This window comes from Micropterus salmoides, unplaced genomic scaffold, assembly GCF_014851395.1.
Source record: "Micropterus salmoides isolate LMB-PRFRI ecotype aquatic unplaced genomic scaffold, ASM1485139v1 Ms_hic_scaffold_22, whole genome shotgun sequence".
Classification (NCBI taxonomy): Eukaryota; Metazoa; Chordata; class Actinopteri; order Centrarchiformes; family Centrarchidae; genus Micropterus; species Micropterus salmoides.
In genome coordinates, this window is record NW_024041373.1 from 15,728,706 (window position 1) to 15,751,894 (window position 23,189).

The following is a 23,189-nucleotide window of genomic DNA, read 5'->3' on the forward strand; positions in this document are numbered from 1 at the left end:
CAGTCCTGCTCTGTATGAAAAGTGCAATGACATAAATTGTAGCCAGCCACTGACTGAGCAGACTTGGTGCGTTCTCTCTGTAATATCACTAACCTCCTGCAGGGGGAGGTGTTGCTCTGAGCCATGAGAGCTGACAAAGCGATCACTGGGCCTCTGGAGCTACTTTTGGACTGCACCTGAAGAGACAATGAAAAATCTAATCTTACAATAACATTTTTTACTCTCCACTAACACGTGTAGATTTCAGCAAATAAGAAATGCAAATAGTGCTCATTAACATAATTAAAAAGATCAGGAGACTGAAGGGTTGTATATGTTGGTATTGTTGTCAAATACTAAATTATAGATGCTATTTATTATATTCATGGTTGTTAACAGCTTGAATATAACAGATATAAAATAATGCAGTTACATAGCCCCAATGAGAGCTCCACTCGGCACCATGCTGCACCTGGTACTTAACCTGAGCCTTGTTTCACACCAGGAATTCCTCTTGTGTCACATTCACATAAGCAAGGCTTTCACTGTGATTGGACTAATCTGAGTTTAGAGGGCTTAAGGGGTTGAAAACATCAGATTTCTCCACATCAACAGCGAAGCACAGTCTGGTGAGTATCACCTTTTTACATTTTTTGTTGACATATTGTACATTATCAAATATTAAAGTTAAATGTTTAGCTATTAACATAACATAACCTTTTCATTTTACTGGTATTTGTCTTTTGTTAATATGTGGAATTTGTGCACGTTAATCCAATCAAATTCTGAACAATAACATTTGTAACAATGACTTAGATAATCTTTGTGTTTAGAGTTCTTAAGAAACCTTAATTAACAAAACATGTACTGGTGCACCGGGTTCTGATGCACAAAAACAAATAAAGATACAGATATGCTACAGATATGCTTCTTTCTCCTGGTTCCTGGAGCAGAAGCATATTTGAAAGTTAATCTTTTTGCGTGTTTTGTCTATAGGTGGCCTGTGGAGCGAGTTAACGGTCATGGCGACTGTGACTACGCTCCTTAAGGCCATGAGCCTGTTTGTCGCAGAGTTTATCAGCTCCATCACAGACTGGTTCCAGACCAAAGCAGCATGGGCCAACCTAGAAGTGCTGGAGAACACAGAACTGAAGACCACTGGAGGCGGTGAGTCAGAAAAAAGAAACAAGCCAAATTTTTTAACTTGCAGACATGCTGCATTTTGGCACTGAAAAGTTACATTCTTTTTAGTATGAAATTCCTCATCTTAGGTTTTAATGTCTGTCTGATAATCCACAAACTCTTAGTTGGCCAAAACAACAAATGCATCATTCATAAGGGACAAAATTTATGGACTCCTTCATCTGAAGAGTCAGTGATATTTAGTCTTGCTCCTCTGTCTGTTTTAGTCATTGAGCAACACAAGGCCAAAACTCTGTGGGAGAAGACTGGAGCTGTGGTCATGGTTGTACGGCGACCTGGATGATTATTGTGCAGAGAGGTATGAAATGACATGGCTGTGTGTGTATTAGTCATGAGAACTCTGCAGTCAGTAGTTCACTTTTTCATTCATGATTCTCTCTGTCCTTCCCTCTCAAGGAGGCTGCTGAGCTGTCCTCTCTGAAGTCCCAGCTGCAGGATCTTGAAGTCCCTCTGTTTGCCGTGGTCAAAGAAAACCTTGGCAAAGAGCTGGACTGCTTCAAGAAGTACTTCTCTGGGAAGGTCTATGTGGATCAGAAGGTGCTGCTTTTGCAACACCCCCCCCCTCCACACACACACACACACACACACACACACACACACACATAGCAGGTTAAACATGGAGGGTTATAGAATTAAAGACAATATCTGCTCTGATATCATTCTCATAGAGAAATTTCTACGGCCCTCAAGTGAGGTGGATGTGTCTCTCCATGTTCTTGCGTATTGGCGTGTGGAGGAACATCTGGCGGGCCTACCGGAGGGGCTTTGGGGGAAACATAAGAGGTGAAGGGCTTGTCCTGGGTGGAGTCTTCATCATTGGGCCTGGAGATCAGGTAGGCTGTAACTGACAGTATAAATATTGTCTTGACAAGGATGGATGTTTTCATGAGTTCTGGCTGTGTTATTTTTTCACCCCCAGGGTATTCTACTGGAGCACCGTGAGAAGGAGTTTGGGGATAAAGTGAATATGCTGGCAGTACTCAGAACAGCCCGCAAAATGCGAGACGACGTGGTCAGATAGACCTCAAAATGTGAATCAATGTTTGCTATTGTGGGATTATGTATAATGGCTGCATCATGTTGCCATTTGCTTGTCTGCATTCTTTAAGCTTTAGCCAGGAGCTTTCCCTACACCACCATCTAATATGCTGTACTCTACTCATACTTGTAAATCTAAAGTCTGCATTCAGGTTTTGCTGCTATGTGTTGCAAAGTCATATTCTGTGGTTAAAATGTGCTACAACTGTTTATTGACCCATCTGTCTGCATGTCTTGGTTGTGTGATGGTCTTTTGTGTGATTTAATGAAGAGCTGTTTCTAAACTCTGCTGAGAGGACAGCTCTGATGCTAGCACACAAATCCAACACTTTTAACCATAACAACACAATCTTGGCCTGATGGTGACATGAGGATGATTGAACCGTTGGAGTTATTAAACGCAATATGTGTTTGTCATCAAATATACCAATAAACCAGTCGTGCTTACAGAAAGATTAAATGCCTATTTATCTGTCCATGCATTTGTTTTGCTCCTTACAAAGACTACTGTTAAAGTTGAAATATTATCCAGCCATCTGGTTCGATTAGTTTCCCTGCTCTCTGGTACGTCTTAGTGCGCATGCTCAGTGCATGATCTGTTTACAAAAAAACGCTTATTCAGGGCGGCATTGTGTGTCACTTCATTGATTCTGGTGAGTGTGCCTTTATTACAAAACATCTCAATAAACCTAATAAAATAGCGACAGCGTCTAAACAGGCGCATCTGCCTCGACAAGCCCTGCTAGCTCCAGGCCCAGACTCATTAAACTAACCAGAGCTAACTGCTAATTTATCAACCGCTGCGACTGACTTTGGAGGGCACCGAAATACTGTATATATTATGTAACGTTAATCATCACTCTACTATAATAAAAAATGCTCAAATGGCCCAGTCGTGCGCGGTTATTTTAGGTATTTTAAGTGTAGCCTGTGGAGCCATTAGGTAATGTCATTGATTAGACATTAATAGTAGCAAGGTCGTTAGCTGCATAATTAACGTTAGCTGTTTACCTGCGGGCTGAAAGGGCGGTTACTGTTTAACTAACGTTAGCTGTTTCGTTACATGTTGGTAGTGTCAGTAGTGGAATGAGTAAGATCATTTACTTAAAATGAAAGGGGTAAAAAAAAAAAAATAGACATAAAAACTAATTAAAAGTAATGCACTAAAAATGAATGTACTTTTTAATGTACTTTGGCTTTGTATTTATGAATTTTATAATAAATGCTCTGTACTTGTATAGCGCCTTTCTAGTCTTTTCGACCACTCAAAGCGCTTTTACACTACATCTGCATTCACCAGTCACACACATTCATACACTGAGCCTAAGTGCTCAAACGGAAACTAACATTCACACTCACTCATACACTGGCGGAATAGCCGCCAGGGGCAATTCGGGGTTCAGTATCTTGCCCAAGGACACTTCGACACGCAACCAGGGGGAGCCAGGTATTGAACCGCCGACCTTCCGATTAACAGCCAAACCGCTCTACCACCTGCGCCAGAGCCGCCCCAAAATGTAGTAATAATAATAATAATAATAATAATACCAAATATTAATCCAGATCAAACAGGAAATAAGATCACACAACTACACACAGCTGCTAGACACATAATAATATAATGACGGGTACAAATTAAGTGAGGTATGGTATGTGGGACAATATTTATTAACCTTTTTTCAGCTATTGATAAACAGCAAATTTTTTTAAACTATTTTAAATATTATTTAGTAGTTATTGACAAGTCATCATATTTTAGAAGTTGGTCATATGTTTTGTGTGAAAAATCTTAATATTCAGCAACTATTAACTATAGCTGTCACATAAATGTAGTAGTGGAGTAAGATAGTTAAACCCTGAAAATGACCCTGTATCCCCAAACTGAGCTTAAACCTCAACTGTGAATAAGTAATCAGATCCTTATAATAGAAGCAGTAATACCACAGTGTAAGAAAAAGTTAAAATGGTGCATTGAAAAATACATTAACATGTAAGCAGCATTTGAATGTTGAATCTGGCTGGTGGTGATGGAGCTACATTTACTAGGCTACTTACACAGTTGTGGAGTTTAATATATAGGAAATCATTTTTTAGAAATTGATCACATATTTTGTATGAAAAGTTTTTGGAATAACTAGTAACTATAGCTGTTAAATAAATGTAAAAGGTACAATATTTCCCCCTGGAAATAACTTGGAAATACTCGAGATACATTTTTGTGATACTAAGTACCTCAAAACTGTACAGCATTAAGTAGAAGTACTTAGTTACTTTCCACCACTAGACACTGCGATTGTCCTAGCATAGTCCAGGCATCTCATTAATATTATACAAGTCTTAAATTATTAGATGTGGTCATCATTCAATTCAATACCTCATTCAAAGTATTGAGCAACACTACATCATGTTTAACATACCAGCGTTGACAGCTGCTTTCACTGCTCACTCTGCTGATGAAATCAAGGAACCTAGATGCGTCTTTGTGCTGCATGTGTGGGCGTCTTGTGTCTATTGGCTGCTGGTATAATTTTTTTTTTCATTCGTTTGTCTTCCCCAGTTATAAAGTGTCAGAACACACATGCATCTGTGCGTACTGTTTGACACTGGATGACTTAAGTCCTGGGAGAAAAACGTGTTTCTTCGCATTTTGGAAATGGAGACAAGTTAGTCTAAGAAGTTCTTACTTTTTACTTGGTTATAGACAGATAGAGTTATCCTTCTTAACTTAGTCAGTTTTTGTTGGGGTTAAAATCTACAAAATTGGTAATCTTTAACTCCCAGTGCATGAATTTCTATGTGTAGCATATTGTAAAGTGACTTATATGTTTGTATTTTCAGTGTAATTTATGTGTTGGTGTGTTTTAAACCACGAACAAGTGCAAAAAAGAGGTTTGTTTGCAAATGGAGAACTGTCTCACCCAAGTAAGATGATCAAAATAACTTTGCTTTCATTTTGATATCACACTGTCTGCAGGGTGGGTACTAATTCCCAAGTAAAATCTGACTGACTGGTTTTACCAGTAGGTATAATGGTTTATCTGGGTACTCTGAATACGAAGAAAGGTGCCAATCTGTGAAATGAAATACAGATTCCTTGAAAGTAGGGCTTGCAGTAGAGGTGGATTGTATTGTCTTTGAAACGGTCTGTGGAACAGAAAAGACTTGTGTTTCTTTCTTTCAGTGAAATCTTGAGGGTGTTTGTAGTCAGAGGGTCAGACCTTTTCCACGTTCCCGATGCTGGCTCTGTTCAGGTGTCCAGCAGCTTTGAGGGGGAGGCTATCCCTGCGTTGCTCTGTCCTCTCTCTGGGGAGCACTACCAAGAGCAGCCAGCCCTCCACCGCAGCCAGGCCCCCTTTTCTAAGAACCCAGACTGCTCTGTTTCACCAAAGTAAAGCCAAAGCCAGTCCTGACCCAAACAAGCCCGCTTCAGGCAAGGACATATTTGCCTACTCAGTTAGCGTGTAGTAGAAACAGTTGTGACCTGTGCAGTGTGTTTCCCTGCACTTTGCGCTAGAATGACTTTGTGTGTTATAAAGATAGACAAAAGAAATGAGCCATTTAATAATAAGGATTTTATCTTTCAAGCAGTGTAAAATGTTTGGATAAGTTCAAACACTGTACTGGAGCTGAAACAATTAGGCGATATTTTGATAATGAATTAATCTTTTAATGCCCAAAAATCAATGCTTCTGCCTCTCAGTTGTGAATATCTGCTGGTTTTGACAGTAAGCTGCATATCTTTTGGATTTTTGAGTAATTGTTGGACAAAAAAACATTTTCCGACCAAAGAATTCATCAGGAAGATTAAGACAGATTATTTGATATTGAAAATATCTGTTGGTTGCTGTTTACCCTACATTACACTCAACACAAGATCGCCTAAATAATGTTTTCTTAAATTCAAGGGAAATCACAATAAACTATACAAAAGTTCAGAGGGACTCATCAAGAGACAAACCAGCTGCAGTAAAAAATTGTGCCTGCAAACTGTGGTTATCTTATCGTGTCTTTTCAGGAAGTATGTGTAGTATTTAATCTTTAATCTATGAACGAGGCTTAGGTTAGAGTAAAGTGAGAAGATGGTATGCTGGAAAAAACGGACCACAGTGACAAACAGATACGGCACTATGCTCAAACACAAGACAAAATCTGCAAGCTGGGTCTTGTTGGTCTCTCTGCCTCAGGGTGATTTTAGGTCTCTGCATAAAGATAAAGTACATCTGCACATCTAGCTGCAATAGGTGCTATGAAAGAAAACTGCAAAAACAACTGTCAAAGTAAAGAATGTTTCTTTTGCATCATGATCATGCCAGACTTGTGTCTTTTTTTGTGCTGCAGTGTTGTCCTCTTGGTCCGGGCTGGAGGGGGAACTGCTCGGGATGGGGATGTTGTCGTTAGGTCTTGGTGTTGTTGGAGCCGCGCTAGCTGGGGTCTTCCTGGCCAACACCGATCTGTGTCTGCCTAAAGCTGCAAAGGCATCGCTGGAGCACCTTGAAAATGCCGACCTGCGCTCCACCATAGATGGTAGGCAGGCTCTCTGATTAGCTAATAATAATAATAATAATAATTTCACCCACCAATAAGCCTGTTTTTCTTAACACCACATTAGGAGGAGAATTAGCATTACATCAGCCATTATCTTTACTGGTGCATGTTTGGATGCATTGCACATGCAGTGAATAAGGTTGCGTGTGGCATTTAAAGCAAAGCTGCTTTCTTAAATCTGCTGGTATGACAGATTAGATGACTGTTAAGGTCTTTGCCCAAAGCTGAAGGTCGAGTTGCTGTGTTATTGTTGTTGTAAAGCATATTCAACATATAGATGTTCCATGTGACCATGAACAATTAGCCTTTTCTCCATTTGAAGGCTGCACCTTTTATCTTCCACACTACGGCTTTATCGAATTCTTGCAGCAGTAAAGTACTTTTGAATCCTTGAGACTTTCTTTTATCAGGAACATGTCAGACTGTAGAAACATTTTGTTCTTGTTTTGTCTGCAGATGACAAGGTCATCAAAGCGAAGACCCTGTGGGACACGAATGGGGCTGTGGTCATGGCCGTGCGACGACCTGGATGATTTTTGTGCAGAGAGGTTTATGGAGAGGGTGTTACACATGACTCAGTGTTTGAAACAGTGTATGTGGGTAATAGTTTCCGATGGTATCATCTCTCTCTCTCTCTGTAGGAGGCCTCTGAGCTGTCCTCTCTGAAGCCCCAGCTGGAAGAGCTTGGAGTCTCTCTGGTCGCTGTGGTGAAGGAGAATGTCGGCACAGAGATCCAGAACTTCAGACCGCACTTCGCTGGGGACATCTACGTAGATGAACAGGTTAGCAGTGGTAGATAAGTACTCCCCCTCATGTCACTCAGTCTAAACTTAATTGCAATTAAAACTTTTTTGGCCTCCCAGCAACAAACACTGATATTGACAACCTGTCCCAAAACCTGGCAATAATACAATTAAATTTACTGTAGGGCTGCAGCTGACCACTATTTTAATTATCAAGAAATCAGCAGAATATTTTTATGAATAAGACTAATAAATCGGTCCCGATAATATTGAAAACTACCCTTCACAATTTCTCCATAAAGCTCACGCTGGTATATTCAAATAGCCTGTTTTGTTTGACTAGTTATTAACCAAGTCCAGAATCCAAAGGTTGAATAGGAGCTAAAAGGTCCTTTAATGGGGAATAGGCTTTTAATAAATTATTAATTAATTAGTTATTGCTGGAAAATAAAAAACGAGTCGCATATCTTCGGAACTAGATTTTAGGGCTTTACTTTATTCATATCCCGAGTGGCAAATGAGCTGATAAAGCAATTTCGCCGTTAGTAAAATAAATCCATCGTATTACACAAAGACATTACCTTGAAATGAAAAAGCACATCCAGCTAATCCTTTCCTGCTGGATACATTTCTCTTGATTAGGCTGACTAAAACTGCTCTGTATGATTGCAGAAACACTTCTACGGCCCGCTGCAGAGGAAGATGGGGGGTCTGGGGTTCATTCGCCTCGGAGTGTGGCAGAACTTCATACGGGCCTGGAGGTCCGGTTACCAGGGCAACATGAATGGCGAGGGCTTCATCCTTGGGGGAGTGTTTGTCATCGGACCGGGAGACCAGGTAGCGTAGCAAACATCTGGAATTTAGGAAAGCTTTACAAAACATGTCTGTATTTTAACGGTGTGTTGTGTTCGCAGGGGATTCTCCTGGAACACCGTGAGAAGGAGTTTGGCGATAAGGTGGACGTCGCAGATGTTTTAGAGTTTGCTAAACAAATTGTGCCAGTCAAATAAGTTTTTTTTCCCCCTTCTGAAACAAATGCCGTTAGTCAAAGAGCAGGTACAATGTACTTAGATCAAAATTAGAATTAAGAAATAATATTTAAATGACACGTTTAGTTGCTGTCCAAGTGCATCCATCACTGAAATACTGATGTTATAATTGCATTTAATTCTGGTTGTGTTGTTTAATATCACAATATTGTCTTTTGCACATTAATTTACTGTTAGTTTACATAGGTAGAACTGTGAAATGTAGGACTGAGCTGATATTCCTTCAGGATTTGTCATCTTGTTTGTCAGACACCTAAAAGCTAAATTTATTTTGAGACGGGTATTAAAAACAGGTATTGCGCCACTTAAAGGGAGCATTTTCATTCAGGTACATCAACCGATAAGTTAACTTGAAATCTTCCCTTCAGAGAACCACACAAGTCAATCTAAAGGCTGGATTACATATGTGATTAATTATTCTATCAACTCTTTCTGTTAGTGGTACATTTATTTTATTTTTTTGTTTTATCATCTCTGTTTTGCTTCTCGTGGTCTGGCACCTAAATGGGCCTCCAACATGGCAGACGAGAATGTGCGTGTGTTACAATGACAACTTGACTCTAAACTCAACACTGAGAGGAGCAGGTTTGATGCTTAAACACAGACATGCTCGTGTGTTGAGGAGTATTTGTGGTGCCTGAAGCAGGTGTTGCTTGCAAACGTGTGTGTGAGAGATTGTGTGTGCATGTGAATAATAGCTGCAGGGGAAAAGTGATAAATAAAGACCTCATCACCACATCTTCTCTGTGCTCCTATGTGTTTAATTTTTTGTAAGATTTCATTGGTATGTTGGGGCAGCACTTGACCACAAGTTACATGTGTTGGCGGTAGATTCTCAGGAAGAACAGCAAACTATAACTAACTCTTGTGATGTCTTTTTATTTGTAGCACAAACAAACCTGACACACATAACTGCAGTACTAAATGATTCTTTATACCACAGAGGATTAGACAGATTATTGATTCTGATTGGCTGGCAGGTGAAGATTTATTTATTTGTAGCTGGACTGTATAACCAGATGCAGATATTTCATTAATTTATACCAGATGGTAAAAATTTGGGAGGGGAACCTTAAAGAGACAGGAGCTGAAACTCAGTGGGTGAACAGAGGTGCTGCAGCAATGGACAATGAGAAATTGTTTTTTGAACTTCGAATGATGTAAACCTATTGTCATAGGCCCCAAAATTGAAGTATGAACCTGGAAATTAGTGTAGTTTGACACCTTTCAAAAATATTTATAAATCACACTTTTTAATATTAAATTAAACAGACAGCTCTGGACTTTCATGTTACACATTTTATTCTATTGCTCTTGAGTAAAATACATTTCACATCAAGGAAATATATTTCAACACAATACAAAATAGAGGGAGAAAACACTGTGCACCAATACTGACAGGACTGCATGTATTTAAGTTGTACATATGTATATGACCAAAACATTCTTGGGAGTGTAACAATAACAGATTGTCTTTACATTTGTGCCTTCAGTATGCAAAGATTTGACCTTTTTTAATGGCATGCACATCCAGTTTGAAATGAGTGGATTCTCAACCAGTGCGGCAGAATTCACCAGTGTTATGTGGTGAAAAGACAAGTTTATTATAAATATGTCAATAAAATGGATAACAAAATATGACCTTTTGTGTTAATAACATAATGACTTTCTTGAATATTTTGGTGCTGTTGAGTTTTGCACTGACAAGGTTGAGGACCACAAAAACATGTTCTTTTTTGTAGAAATGCCTGGCAAAAGGTCCATATGATAAAGCTGAAATGAAAACTTTAAAAGCTAAACATTCCCTCTCCTCTATACTGTACATTTCAAACCCGTCTCATCTTTGGCTAGATCTATAGGTGCAAAATGTTATGGTGGTACATCAGTCACAAGCTGAGATACATGTTTACAAATGGGTTTAAATGTCGACTAAAACCCTCCAGTTTTGTTCTTGACACTTTTGCGCCGTAATTCAAAGAGCAGAAGAAGACTAAAGGAAAGCAGCAGAAACTAATCTGCTTGGTGCAGCAATGAAAACTGCCAGATAATGAATTAATTATGAATATGCAATAACATGACCATAGATAATTCAGCATTATCCAGTACTATAAACAAATACAATCTTTATTATACATTTCAAATAGCTCCTTTTAAACAGCATACACTAGCTCCTACAGCAGCACAGCAAAGGTTATATAATGCAGTTTCACCTTCAGCAGGAAAACACCCCAAACACAACACACAATAACTACCAGCAGTGATGACAGAAAACAATGCCTCGATTAAGAAATAGTTTGATTGTTATTCAGGGTGTTAAATGAGAAATAAAGAGTTTCATTCCAAAATGAGATATCTGTCATTTAAAAAGAATAAGACGACATCCACGTTAAAGGCCGATGTCACCCTATAATCCACAGTCATGCAAAACAAGAGTTGTCGTATCAAGAAGTTTTCTTTCAGGATAGGGTTGTAGATGTAAAATGTGGTGAATTTCAGGTGGCAACTTTTGGACTTTGCACTTTGCAATGAAACCCTTCAATTTTAGGATCACATATAAACACAACCATTGTGTATTTCTGTCTGCACTCAAGTTGATTCATAAAAATACAATTGTTGTAAAATGCAATAGGTGTGCAGTTGCTACAGTCGCTTTACACCCACAATTTTAAATTAATGATTGAATTTCAAATTTCAGAAAAGCAAACTATAGATGCAGCCAAAAAAAGTTCAACCCCCACACCAGCAACGGTGGATTTCATTTTAATCAATCATTAACACTACAGACGATTCAAATAAACAAGATTTAGATTAGCAAAATAGCCTTGTTGTTTATGTCACCAGATGAAAGACATTCATGCATCTTTAGGTCCGCTCAACATATACATATACATATATATATATATATATACATATACATATATATATATATATTATATACATACATACATACATACATACATACACACACACACACACACACACACACACACACACAATTGTTGATATATATATATATATATACACTTATTCTTGCATAATCCAGACAGACGACACTGGGATACAACTTCTGTTTTCTCACGTACACTATCATCACTAACTAACCACACTGGACAGTCATATGTTTGGAGCGTTTGGTCAACAAAGTCAATGAATTTGATCAGAGAAGCTCAAACTGAGCCAAGCTGTCCACTTAAACGAAGCAACAACAAAGAGCGCACACTGTTACCCACTACCCTGACCTGCAAATAAGCATTTAGTATTTTGTCACGCAACATTAGCTACGTTCATTTGGTACAATGGGATAATGACTCAAGTGCAAGCTACAGTTTTCCAGAAGACTAGCTAGCTGTTGCACGCAAACCCCTTAATCTCTAATTTTAAGGAACTGAAATTAGACAGCTTTGACCTCTTATAACCTGCTCATGCAGTCCTCCAGTTCAAGCATGGACATTAAAACCAACTAAATCTGAGTTACAAAGCTTTCACATGACAACAGCAATAAATTGTCGTCCTTCTTCTGCACTTCGGTGCATTTACACACACAAATGGCCAAACTCAAAAGGAATCTCAGGTCACAGCATTTCCCCTTAACAACAACATGTAGAGACAACACAATATATTCCTCCGCCTGACACAACCACCAAACAAGCACCACCACCTACAACAAGCAAATAACTCGCCACTAAATAAAGCGACTGCGCTACTTCATAAAGTGATCTCACGTGAATAAAAAGACTGTGAAAAACAGGCTGCCGCTGCCATGGCAACAGTACATATTTATGTTGACAGAAACCACACTCGTTAGTGTTCACCGAAATACTCTATGGATGTGCTTTGTGAGCTTTTGCAGTATAATTTCTACATATTTTCTTAACCATGTGTATTTAGCACCTATTTTTAATATGAAGGGGAATATAATTGAATATAAGTACACTTAAAGGAGAGCTGAAGAGGGTAAGAAGCTGCAACAGTTAACAAGGAGAACAACATAGGAGGACGTTATTCATCAAGGGTTGGACTATTTAGAGCTAATCAACGGACTGGATTTTCCAGTCTAACTACAAGATGGAGATTAAATACTTGCAGGAATCCTAACATGCTATAGTCAGTGTAGCTTAAAATAATATGTACTTCTTAAACAAAATAATGAAAATCATACTAGGAAATCTAAGTGAGTGGGGGATGTAAGGCAATAAATGTTACATTCAGAAGCAAGTACAAACACGACAAAGCACAAGCCTTCATTTTAAACCGGAGTTACAATTAAGGGCTTCAACTTTGCATGAACCTGAATGCAACATGAAATACCGGTGAGTGATACACAAATCAGTTACTTCATGACCTGCCACCAAATAGGCAGTTTTGGCCAAAGGAAGACAGAAGAAACACACCACAATAATAATTTTAAAAAAAAATTCAGTCAGTTTTTCTTTCTTAGGAGTGCCATATATGTGCTGAGCGAAATGTGATCTTCCTTCTTAAAGGGTTCTGCTTTCACTTACTTGAATCCTCTTTTTCAAATGATCAAACAATCAGCGGCCTTCACTGTTACACTTGGAGCAGCTCCATGCAGTCAAAATAAAAATGCTGCAGTACACATGACAAAAATGCATAAATGTTGTTATACCCTCCCACTTGTGCTCAATGGAAAACCAATGTATATGTGTGTCTGTGTGCATGGAGATGTGTTGGCTGGTCCTACAGGCCCTTGTTGAAGTAGACGGTGGTGGTGTGGGGACTGGTCTGTCGTATCCTCTCCTGCAGATCTGCTTCCAGCCCGCTCACACTCATAGAGCTACAAAGAGAGAGTTGAACGTCATCAAAATTGCTGCTTCACGTTAGAGAACACTTCTTGAGCAAAGAGAGTGGTGTGGCTGTGGGTACCTTTTCTGTGGGAAGAGGGCGCAGCACAGAGGAGTTGCAAACACCAGGCTGAGAACAAGACACAGAGAGGGATGTTACAGATCGTGTCATTCGCTCCTTTTTAAGTACAAATGCTTGCATGTTCATTAAAAAATAAAATAAACACCATAGCTACTATTATATGTAATTTACTTACCACAGACCGACGAGCCCCACCTGGACTGGAGCATTTAGAATTGGGAACCGCTACAGTGGAGTGGGGGGGGATCAGAGAAGGCAGAAGTGCAGGGTATCAGGCAGACATATCACCAAGTTTGTCCATCCTCAGACATAAGAATTCAATGTATGTGTAACATGTGGAATGTGACATTGACAGGACCCACAAAACACCAGCACACCCAGTTAATCCACTGACTGAAAAACAGTATGACAGTCAAGCACACTTACCTTCATGAAAGCTTTCTTCTCCAGAGCGTTCATTATGACAGGAGGAATAGCTGTAAAAAAATAAAAAGAAGTCTGTTGACGTGTTCTGCTTCATGAAAAAGAAAAAAGTTAGTTTGCATCAAATAGGGTGAGGAATGATTTTCCCTCTCATGCCATCAAAAGTTCAGGATGAGTCAGCTGATGATCAGTTTTCCATGTGATCAGTTTATTTGAGCTTTTGGGGTATTTACGTTTAAGTCTGTGTTCTGTGTTTTCAGGATTCATTAGAGTCTTGTTTCTGGCCACCTGATAAATAGAAGTCCAATATTAACTCTCTTTTAGCTCTGTTTTTGGTCTTCTGAGGGAAATACGTGGCTGTTAATCCGCCATGCAACACATTCACTATTTTTCAGTGGCTATTTAGCTGCTAAATGCTAAATGAAACAGCATGGTGGTGAGGGGTGAAATAAAACAGTAAAGTTGCGTGTCAGACAGCTAAACAATGAGCTGAAACTCACTACAAAGCTCTGTAAAGACGGGCAGAGCTGCAGACTCACGTGATAATTCTTTGTAGGTTCATCAATACCAGCAACTGCTTTTATAATAGAAATATACATTATAGCCGCTTTAAGAAGCCAGCAAATAAAATGTTGACATTACCCATTGCTGGCACTGCCATGCCGATCCTTGACACCACCACCTGCACGATGGCCTGCTTAGCAGCATTGGGGGACTCTCCTAACCTGTTCCCGTTCTCATCTGTCACAGGGATACCGTACTTCAACTCCCTGGAAGAAGGGGACAGAAAAGTAATGTAGAGCAGTTGTCACAGTTCCTAAAAGCTCCTAAGTAAATTAGGTAAAATAGAGGTAAATTGCTTTTCCTTCTGAGACCTCACCTCTGTCTCATAAAGGGAATGTTGATACAGTTAGCAGCAGCAACAGCAGCAAAGGGGACAAAACGACTGACGATGGGAGGGAGACGCTGCAAAGATGGGGCAAAGAGACACATTCAGATCTCTGCACATATATTCAGATCCATATGCAGGTCATCACGTCTGTATCTGGAATATCAGGAACCACAGGGATTACCGTAGCTAAAGACTTGAGTCCCAGGGCAGTGACTACAGCTCCAGTAGTAGCACTGATGTAGGCTGCACCAAGCTGACTGCAAAGAGACAGATGCACATTTCACAATTTAATCACCCACTTCCTTTTTTTTGTCTTTACATTTTCACACTGACTTGTGCTACATGAAGTCTGCCACTGAAAATGTGTCACTGGTACATTGAAGTGATACATTTCAAAGTGTAGTTGCCACGGTAAGATTACAAATCCACATTATGCATGAATATGAATACGCAAAGATAAAAAACAAGAACATCCTCACAAATGATAAGGCAGAGGTAGGCATTGTAATATTCAAAAGCAGACTCAATGACATGCTTAATCCACGAATATGCATTTGCATGTTCTGGCAATCCTCCCATTCTTCATAAATGCATGCATTTGATGCTGTTCTGCAGCATGTGAAGGATGCATTTTGTGGCACAGTGAAAAGAGTATGCAAACGCACGTTGACCTGACATCAACAGGGAGCATTTAACCCATGTCAGCATGAGTGCATGGTGACATGGGGCTGAACATGCTTAACAGTGGAACGTAATACCGCTGTGAGGGAAAGGTAGAGGACAGCAGCTCCCACAGCCTCCTTACAGATACTAGTTTAGAAGGAGGACAGGAATGATCTACAGTGGAAGTGAAGTGAGAAGTCCTCCCTACTTCACGGTCATGGGGGCATCTCCACTGCGGTTGGTGTAGTTGACGACGGCGTTGAAGGATTGGTTAACCCACTGCCAGAACACCACTGCCGGAGTAGTCCTGTAAACACGAGGGAACAGCAACGGTGCGTTTAAAAACTGTCAGAGTAGAGCATGCAAGCAGTACTTTTATATGACTTTTATATGTGCTGTTTTCCAGTCTCCACAGTAGAAAGAGCATGGGATAATCATTATATTAAACACACTTAATCATTACTTATTTCACACTGCAACTACCACTTATTTACATTATCAGTCAACCCAGCAGTTTAGTTTGGAATAAAGCTGCTATACATAAGTGAAAGATCAAGATACCGTTTGTGTAGTGGAGTAATATAAACCACAAAAACACGTGGCTATAAATGGTCTCTGTTTTCTGCTACTGTGAAATGTCGATCCGTCTTGTTGGGTTATGTGTGATAAGTCAAGTCACAATTTTATTTATTTAGCCAGAAATCACAGGTCGGTCTCAGAAGGCTTTGCACTCTGTGCAACATAACAGCCCTTAGCCTAGTGGCTCTGAAACATTTTATGCCATGCCCCCCTTCAGAAACTGAAAACAGTTCATGCCACCCCGTCACACGCAAACAGATTGAATTCTTGTCAATGATTAACAATATTGAGGGGGCAACAAATAATAACCAAGTTGAATTTGACTGGAAAAAAGATTCAGGTCAGTATTATAGCTTTGCAAACTCTTGTTTTTTAATTTCCCTACATAAAATCATATTCATACAACTTAGTTCCACTCACACCAGTGCTTTAACCTTACACACCCAAATCATGTGTCTGTTACCCAGTGAAACATACTGGATGTATACTTTGCCCCTTTACACCAGGGGTCAGCAAGTAAATGTGGCATCAGTCCATTTTTTTAAGTCATTAGATGATGGCCTGAACAGAGTCATAGGATAATTTAAGGCTACAAGTTAGCTTGTCCAGTTAGCTCACTGTGTGTTTGATCTCCACATTGGGCTAACATCTTTTCTCTCCCTCTTCAACAAATTAATTATGACACACAACAAAGCATGTGGTGGAGTGTGTATGTCCCAGCGATTGATCCATCAACCTATGGACACTTATTTTCATTTCCCCAGCATCTCCAGGCAGATGAAATTCCTGCTAGTTCAGAAGAATCCAATCTCACATTTCCTGATGGCTATTTCAGAAGTGCATCAAGCATGCGCTTCAGAACTTTTCAGAGTAAAAGCTTGCAATTCAACTCAAAATAAAACATTAATGCAAAAGACTTTCTTGCTCTTTTATTTTGAAGGCAAAATCACTAAAGAGAAAGTGATTATGTGAGTTTCTGTTGCTGGCAAATCTATTTCAGCACCAGCCGCTATCAAAGTAATCTGGCCACAGGCCAGATATTATTGCAGGCGGGCCAATTTTTGCCCACAGGCCATTTGTTGCCAACCACTGCTTTATACCTTTGTCCCTTATGAACTATACGGGGTGGTGATGGAACAGTGGGTAAGACACACGTCTTAGGTGTGAGAGACCCGGGTTCAATTCCCCTTTGTGACACTGTGCCCACCAACATGTCCTTGAGTAAGACACTTAACCCCTACTTGCTCTAGAGGCATGCGACCTCTGACCTAAATTGTAAGTCGCTTTGGATAAAAGCATCAGCTAAATGTAATGTAAATAGTGTTTTGAAGAAGAAACGTCTCTCTGATTTGGTCTTTTTAATCACTGATAAACCTACAAGTATTTTTTTGTATCCCTTCCCTTGATAAATAATCTGAAGTCATACCTTCTCTGTATTTGTTTATTTGTTGTGCCTTTTTTTATTATTTAAAGCCACTATGTGCAGAATATGAATTTACAAACATTGGCGCCCTCCAGTGGTAGTGTACTAACTTGACACTGTGGTAGACCACTGATCAGTCGAGTTTGATCAGCACACAAAACTCCCAAAGTAATTTAATTTTAATGATGTAAAATATGGAGATCCAAAGAGTTCATTATTAAATAAATTAAGTAGGCATTATGAAATAATAAATACATACAGACAACATATATAATTACCATGAAATAATTTAAAACTCATCTCAATATGTTAATTCATCCTGATTATTTTTGTAATAACCAGGTTTATTGCATTTTATTTATTTACTTTTATTTGAAAAGGTCCCTTTTCCAGGGCGAAGCTTTTATTCCACAATAAGGGTAAAGCAGTTATGTGATGTTGCTCACTCATGACTGAATCATTTCTAATTTATTTATTTGATATCAAACAATTTATAAAATATGTGACCAGCTAGGTTTCACTTGATAAATATCTCAAACTATTACATTGGTTATCAAAATTATAAATTAGAATTAAGTTACTTTCTGACAGTATTATCAATTTGTTGGATCAGCATCACATGACTTCACTGTCCTCTCAGCTGCCCAATGATTTTTCAGTAGTAGGGAGGGATAGTTTTTATTCTTTAAGAGGATTTTCCGTCAGTGCAGGGATTAAAATCTCTATTTTTTACCCGTCCTGTATGATGCATTACGGTTACATTTGAATCACATGGAAACTGTATCATATTCATTCAGAATATTGGCATACATATTTTTTTTTTTTTACATATTTTGATGAAGCCATTTTCAGTTTGGTGTTAACAATATAATTAATTGTGTACAGAAACAACTCTGCTGTACCTGTAGAAGGTGAGCATGCAGCCTGTGATGGACATGTTCATTGGCACCTGAGCAGACATCCGGCCAATCACAAACATCTTCTCCCCTGTGTCAGGATGGAAGGCAGAGTCGTAGATGTACTTGGCCCTCCAGAGCTCATCCTCCGTCAGGCCAGGCTTCACGCTCCCGGCTCTGAAGAAGTCAATACAAAGGAGTGATGTAGTGGTTTCCACATCGTGTAGAGACACAGCAGTCACACAAACACAGCATTTTTTGGTTTTGCAATGGAACTGTACGTAAGTTTGTGACATAAAATTAACAAAAAATGCATTAGTCTCATCCCAGATTTGCCTTCTTACTTATACGGTATGAAACTTCTATCTATCTCTACCTCTATCTATCATCTGCATTTTAGTGTAAAGGGATACACACCACCTCAACCTCTCTATAATATTCTCATTTTTACTCCTCCTCTATCTCCTACCTGTAGTTCTCCACGATCACTCGGGCCTCCTCCAGAGTCTCAGAGGACAGCAGGACGTTTCGGGGATCTGTGATCATGAAAAAGTGCTTGGCGCGCCCCATAAAAGTGCCTTGATCCCATCTTGCCTCCTTGATGTTTATGTTGAGGGACAGCTCTCCAGACATCCTGGCTGTACTGGATTCACATTTAAACACAAGTGTGTCATTTTGTATTTCAGAAGAACAATTGATCTAACGCAGAGATACATTTTCGAATAAAGGTTAAACAGATGTATGAACAAACAAGACAGACTGGGTCTTGTATTAGGGCCACATTAAGTAAAGAAAATTGAGGATGAAATTTATTAATTTATTTTGTGTTTCAAGAATAAAGTGGAAATGAAATGACGTTAGATCGACTGTCCGCCTTGCCAGCTGCTATATACGCTACATTATAAACATATTGGCTACATTCTTGGAGTGTAAAGGTTTCTGAAGAGGTGCAACTGTTTTCTTAACTGAAAGTAAAAGCTGTGTCTATGATGTAACCTACATGGTAGCGGGCAAGGCGGACAATGGCTCTAACGTGATGTAAAGGACTAAAGGAGTTGACTTTGTTTTCGTGATTTCAACTTTAATCTAGACTTTATTCTCGCTATGGTACTTCAGTTTTATTCTGGACATTTCACCTTTACTCTCGAAATGCAAAATAAATAATAAATCTTTTTCCATAATGTGGCCCTAATACTCGGCTGTATGTTTCAGTGCTAACGCTTAAAGGTTCAGTATGTAATATTTCTGAGGATCCATCGACAGAAATGCAATATAAGATCAATAACTATGTTTTCAGTGGTGTGTAAAGACCTTACATAATAAAGCATTATGTTTTTATTACCTTAAAATGAGCCATTTATATCTACATAACCGCAGTCACCCCCTTCCATGGACATCGCCACATTGCAATGTCATGTTTCTACAGTAGCTGAAAACGGACAAACAGCGCTACAGAGCACGTTTTGTCTCTAAGTTCTTCTTGTTCTACTTCTGGTAGAATTCAGGCAGTGCAGACACTCATCACTATGTTGAATACGTACAGTACGTTAGAAAAAGAAGAATTAGTAATAATATACTGCAGGGGTCGGCCAATAAGTTTTGCATCAGAGCAATATTTTCAACCATTACTTGTGGATGACAAGTTAAGCCATAATATCAAGTTGTATTAACATGCTGTTCAGTTAGCTCAGTAAGACACAGGACTCACAACCCAAGGATTGAGTGTTCGATACCACCTTGGGAGTGTTTTTTTTCCCTCTTCAACAAATGGATACTGCAGCATTACACCATGTTCTGCACTGTTTTTGTTTCAGTGACTGATCCGCATCCATCAACCTACAGATGCTATTGCAATTCCACAGTATCTCCAGGCAGAGGCCATTTAGGGGAATCACGTTTTCTGACGGCTCTTTCAGAGGTGGGTCAAGCAGGTTACAGACTCATGTAATTTCGTTCAGAATTTTTCATAGTAAAAGCTCCAATTCTGCATTGCAGTAAACAAAGCTTCTCGCACTTTTATTTTGTAGGCAAAACCACCAAAGACGAAGTGATTATGTTGCTGTCATGACTGAGATCTATTTCAGCACTGCTACCAAAGCATTTATTTATTTATATTTTTTGCCGCTATCAAAACACCCTAATCTGGCATCGGCCCAGGTATTATTGATGGCGGGCAGTTTTGTCGATGGTCCATAATCACAGAGAGAATTAATGTGTTTCCCTTGTCAATGTTTGTATAAACTTTAATTAATGTGTGGTTTATAATGGACTGTAGTGCAGAAACAGTGACAGTGTTTCACTCTCTTGGCTCACATTTTCCATGTTGTCTGTCAGTTGCCAAGCAACAATAACATATGTTTTTTCTGAATAATTAAGTAAATATAAATTCTTAATAAATACACCTAAAGAACCCTCATTTCTTGACTGGCCACTCTCTGCTGTCTCAGAAGAGACATCTTTTGTGCTGTGTCAGACACCCTAGCTGTCCTACGCTCTTTGACAGCTTAGGGGGCAATGGTAGACTGGAAAGATGGTTGCAATTCACAACCCTCACCACTAGATGCCTCTAAGTCTTACACACTGAACCTTTAACAATAACAGCATTTCGTTACAGATTCCAAAACCATAGTGTTACGCTACTTTATTTAGAGAAACATTTACTGTAAGTGGTTTTCAACAAATCTTTTTGTTTCAAAGGGTTCTCAAATGTTGAATGTTGTCTAACTATGAAGAACTATGAACTAGAACTATGTCTAAAAATTACAAAGTCATTACTTCAAATGGAAATTGTTTGATCAAAGAACAGAGAAGTAACACTACATATTTAACCAGACAATTGCTGTAAATGTTTTATATACTCTATGCTATTTACACAGTATATCGAATACGTATTACTTATACCCATCTGTACAGGTGAAATTATTTTAAATTGTAAAAGACTTTGGCAGCTTCACAAGTAGGCCTCCACCTCACAACTCTGAACTTCTGAACTGAGGTGCTCCATCACTGAACAGCATACCTCAGTAATAGTAACGGTATCTCTGAGAAAACAACCCTGAACAAGTTTGTCAGCCATGTTTACATTCCAGTGCAAAGCTATCAAACATCTGTGTATCAAGTGTTGATGTGAGTACGATAAAAGGCTAGTGAAAAAACAGCTCTGCTAGGTCCCACTATATGTTGAATTGAATATATCACCAAACAGGGCAACAACTGACGAATACTTCCATTATCTACTGTTCTGCTCATTTATGGATTTGCCAATAAAATGTCAGAAAATGCCCATTACAATTTCCTGAATCCGTTGTTTGGTTATTTTCAAATGCACTTGACACCTGGAAGTCAAAACGTTTGACTGCTGAGACAGCCAAACCGATTCAGTGTGTGTGACATTGTAAGTAACGTTAGCTGATCAATGGAAGTGCGTGACAGGCACACAGTGACAGATGGGATCGGGGGGAGTCACGACACGTTGTCTCGGTTTCTGTCAGCAAGCCGGCTAACAAATGCAGCTAACAAGCTAGCGAGTAAGCTGAAAATACCATTGAAACTCACACACTGGAGTAACATAAATACTCAAGATGGACGTTAAACGCGAATTAAATTCCCAAAACATCAAATGTTAAAACAGACAGGACAATAAACATTTTTTGCGCCATCAAAACAAACCACTTTCGGTTTAGTGTTCTCTTGGTAAACTATCGTCAACCCGCTCATTAGACAGGTAAGTTAGTTTAGTTAGCGTTAGAAAGGCACGCATCGAGGTAATTGCGATTCAGATTAATTAAATATATGAATTCAATCAGCACTGAAACGTACCTGGTTTTCTTTCTTCGATTTTCGAAAATGTATGACCTCTCAATATCACAGCACTAACGGCGAAAATGTGATGCCTTCATGTGCCCTACCAAGTATTGTAGAACAGCGCTTCGCGGCAAAGGACGCGAAGGTAAATAGGAAACGTATATATTATTGTCTGTTACACCCTTTTTCAACTTGACCACAAAAGCTATAATTATAAAATAATTGTTCTAATAATGTTGATTATCTTTGTTGTAATTTTCTCAAAAATCTTCAATAGACGTCGCATTGAAGTTGGACTCTGGAAATCAACGCTTTGTAGAGGTAATTGAAAGCAACACCATGCGGAGGCGGAGTTTCTCGTGGAGGGTATGTTGAGTTGCTGGAAGCGCTGGGCGTGGGAGGGGGGACAGCACATGATTGGTTAAAAACAAAGTCCTTATAGGCTGCATAAAACGTCTCTGTTAAACAGCAGCCCAGTAGTTCCAAGATATTTCATACTTAAAAGAATCTCTGAAAGTTGTCAGAGAAATTAGGCTAATTTAAATGTCTTAAATATGAAAAAACCTTAGGTTTAGTAAAGAATTTTTGCTATTTGGGTCACATCATGCAGCTAAGTAAGACATTGCTTACTTTTATGGTAATCCACTCATTCCAACAGACATTTTTCATTTAATTACATTGTATATAGCCACTGTAATATGCAGTAGAAATATGCAACGAAATAAGTGTGTTTGGTTTTTTTTTATGATAAGGAATCTTAGAAAAAAATAAGGTCAAGAGTGCAAGTATGGAAATTAAGCTCCCAATCATCATATGAAGTATCTGTATCATTTAGCCTATTATTTAATAATTTTTTGTCACGTTTTCTGGGGTCGTATTTATTGTAGTTTTTTTTTTTTTTTTTTTTTGAAAATGATTGTGGTATGCAAATCCTCTCTCCAGTTATTCAACCAGGGATGTCTTATTGATGTAGTGACATTGTTTGATAGGCTTAATAAAGTTGTCAAAAATAACAATAATTATGTTAAACTAAAACAACACTTATGATTTAGTTTTACCTTCTGTACA

The 23,189-nt window shown here is 38.9% G+C and overlaps 2 protein-coding genes and 1 pseudogene across 5 annotated transcripts; 2 read left to right on the plus strand and 1 right to left on the minus strand.

Moving 5' to 3' along the window:
* The first annotated feature begins 520 nt into the window (after positions 1–520).
* On the plus strand, positions 521–2,673 carry LOC119916991 (annotated as a pseudogene).
* Positions 2,674–2,762: 89 nt separating this feature from the next.
* Positions 2,763–9,295, plus strand: LOC119916989 (peroxiredoxin-like 2A). Of its 4 annotated transcripts, none has more exons than XM_038737018.1 (7): positions 2,813–2,873; positions 5,402–5,650; positions 6,559–6,744; positions 7,222–7,313; positions 7,407–7,547; positions 8,181–8,345; positions 8,423–9,295. In XM_038737018.1, exons 2-7 carry the CDS (start codon positions 5,455–5,457, stop codon positions 8,516–8,518), a joined length of 876 nt encoding a protein of 291 aa, XP_038592946.1. In that variant the 5' UTR covers positions 2,813–2,873; positions 5,402–5,454; the 3' UTR covers positions 8,519–9,295. The 4 variants fall into 4 exon arrangements, with proteins under 4 accessions (XP_038592948.1, XP_038592946.1, XP_038592947.1 ...); XM_038737017.1 differs by lacking the exon at positions 2,813–2,873 and adding an exon at positions 4,780–4,883; XM_038737020.1 differs by lacking the exon at positions 5,402–5,650 and having other exon boundaries at positions 2,763–2,873.
* Positions 9,296–9,793: 498 nt separating this feature from the next.
* On the minus strand, positions 9,794–22,241 carry sfxn3 (sideroflexin 3). The gene is made up of 11 exons (XM_038737016.1): positions 22,137–22,241; positions 18,787–18,960; positions 18,324–18,494; positions 15,628–15,726; positions 14,938–15,013; positions 14,745–14,830; positions 14,507–14,634; positions 13,868–13,917; positions 13,617–13,666; positions 13,442–13,489; positions 9,794–13,352 (listed from the first exon to the last, which is right to left on the minus strand). Exons 2-11 carry the CDS (start codon positions 18,948–18,950, stop codon positions 13,256–13,258), a joined length of 969 nt encoding a protein of 322 aa, XP_038592944.1. The 5' UTR covers positions 18,951–18,960; positions 22,137–22,241; the 3' UTR covers positions 9,794–13,255.
* Positions 22,242–23,189: the final 948 nt, after the last annotated feature.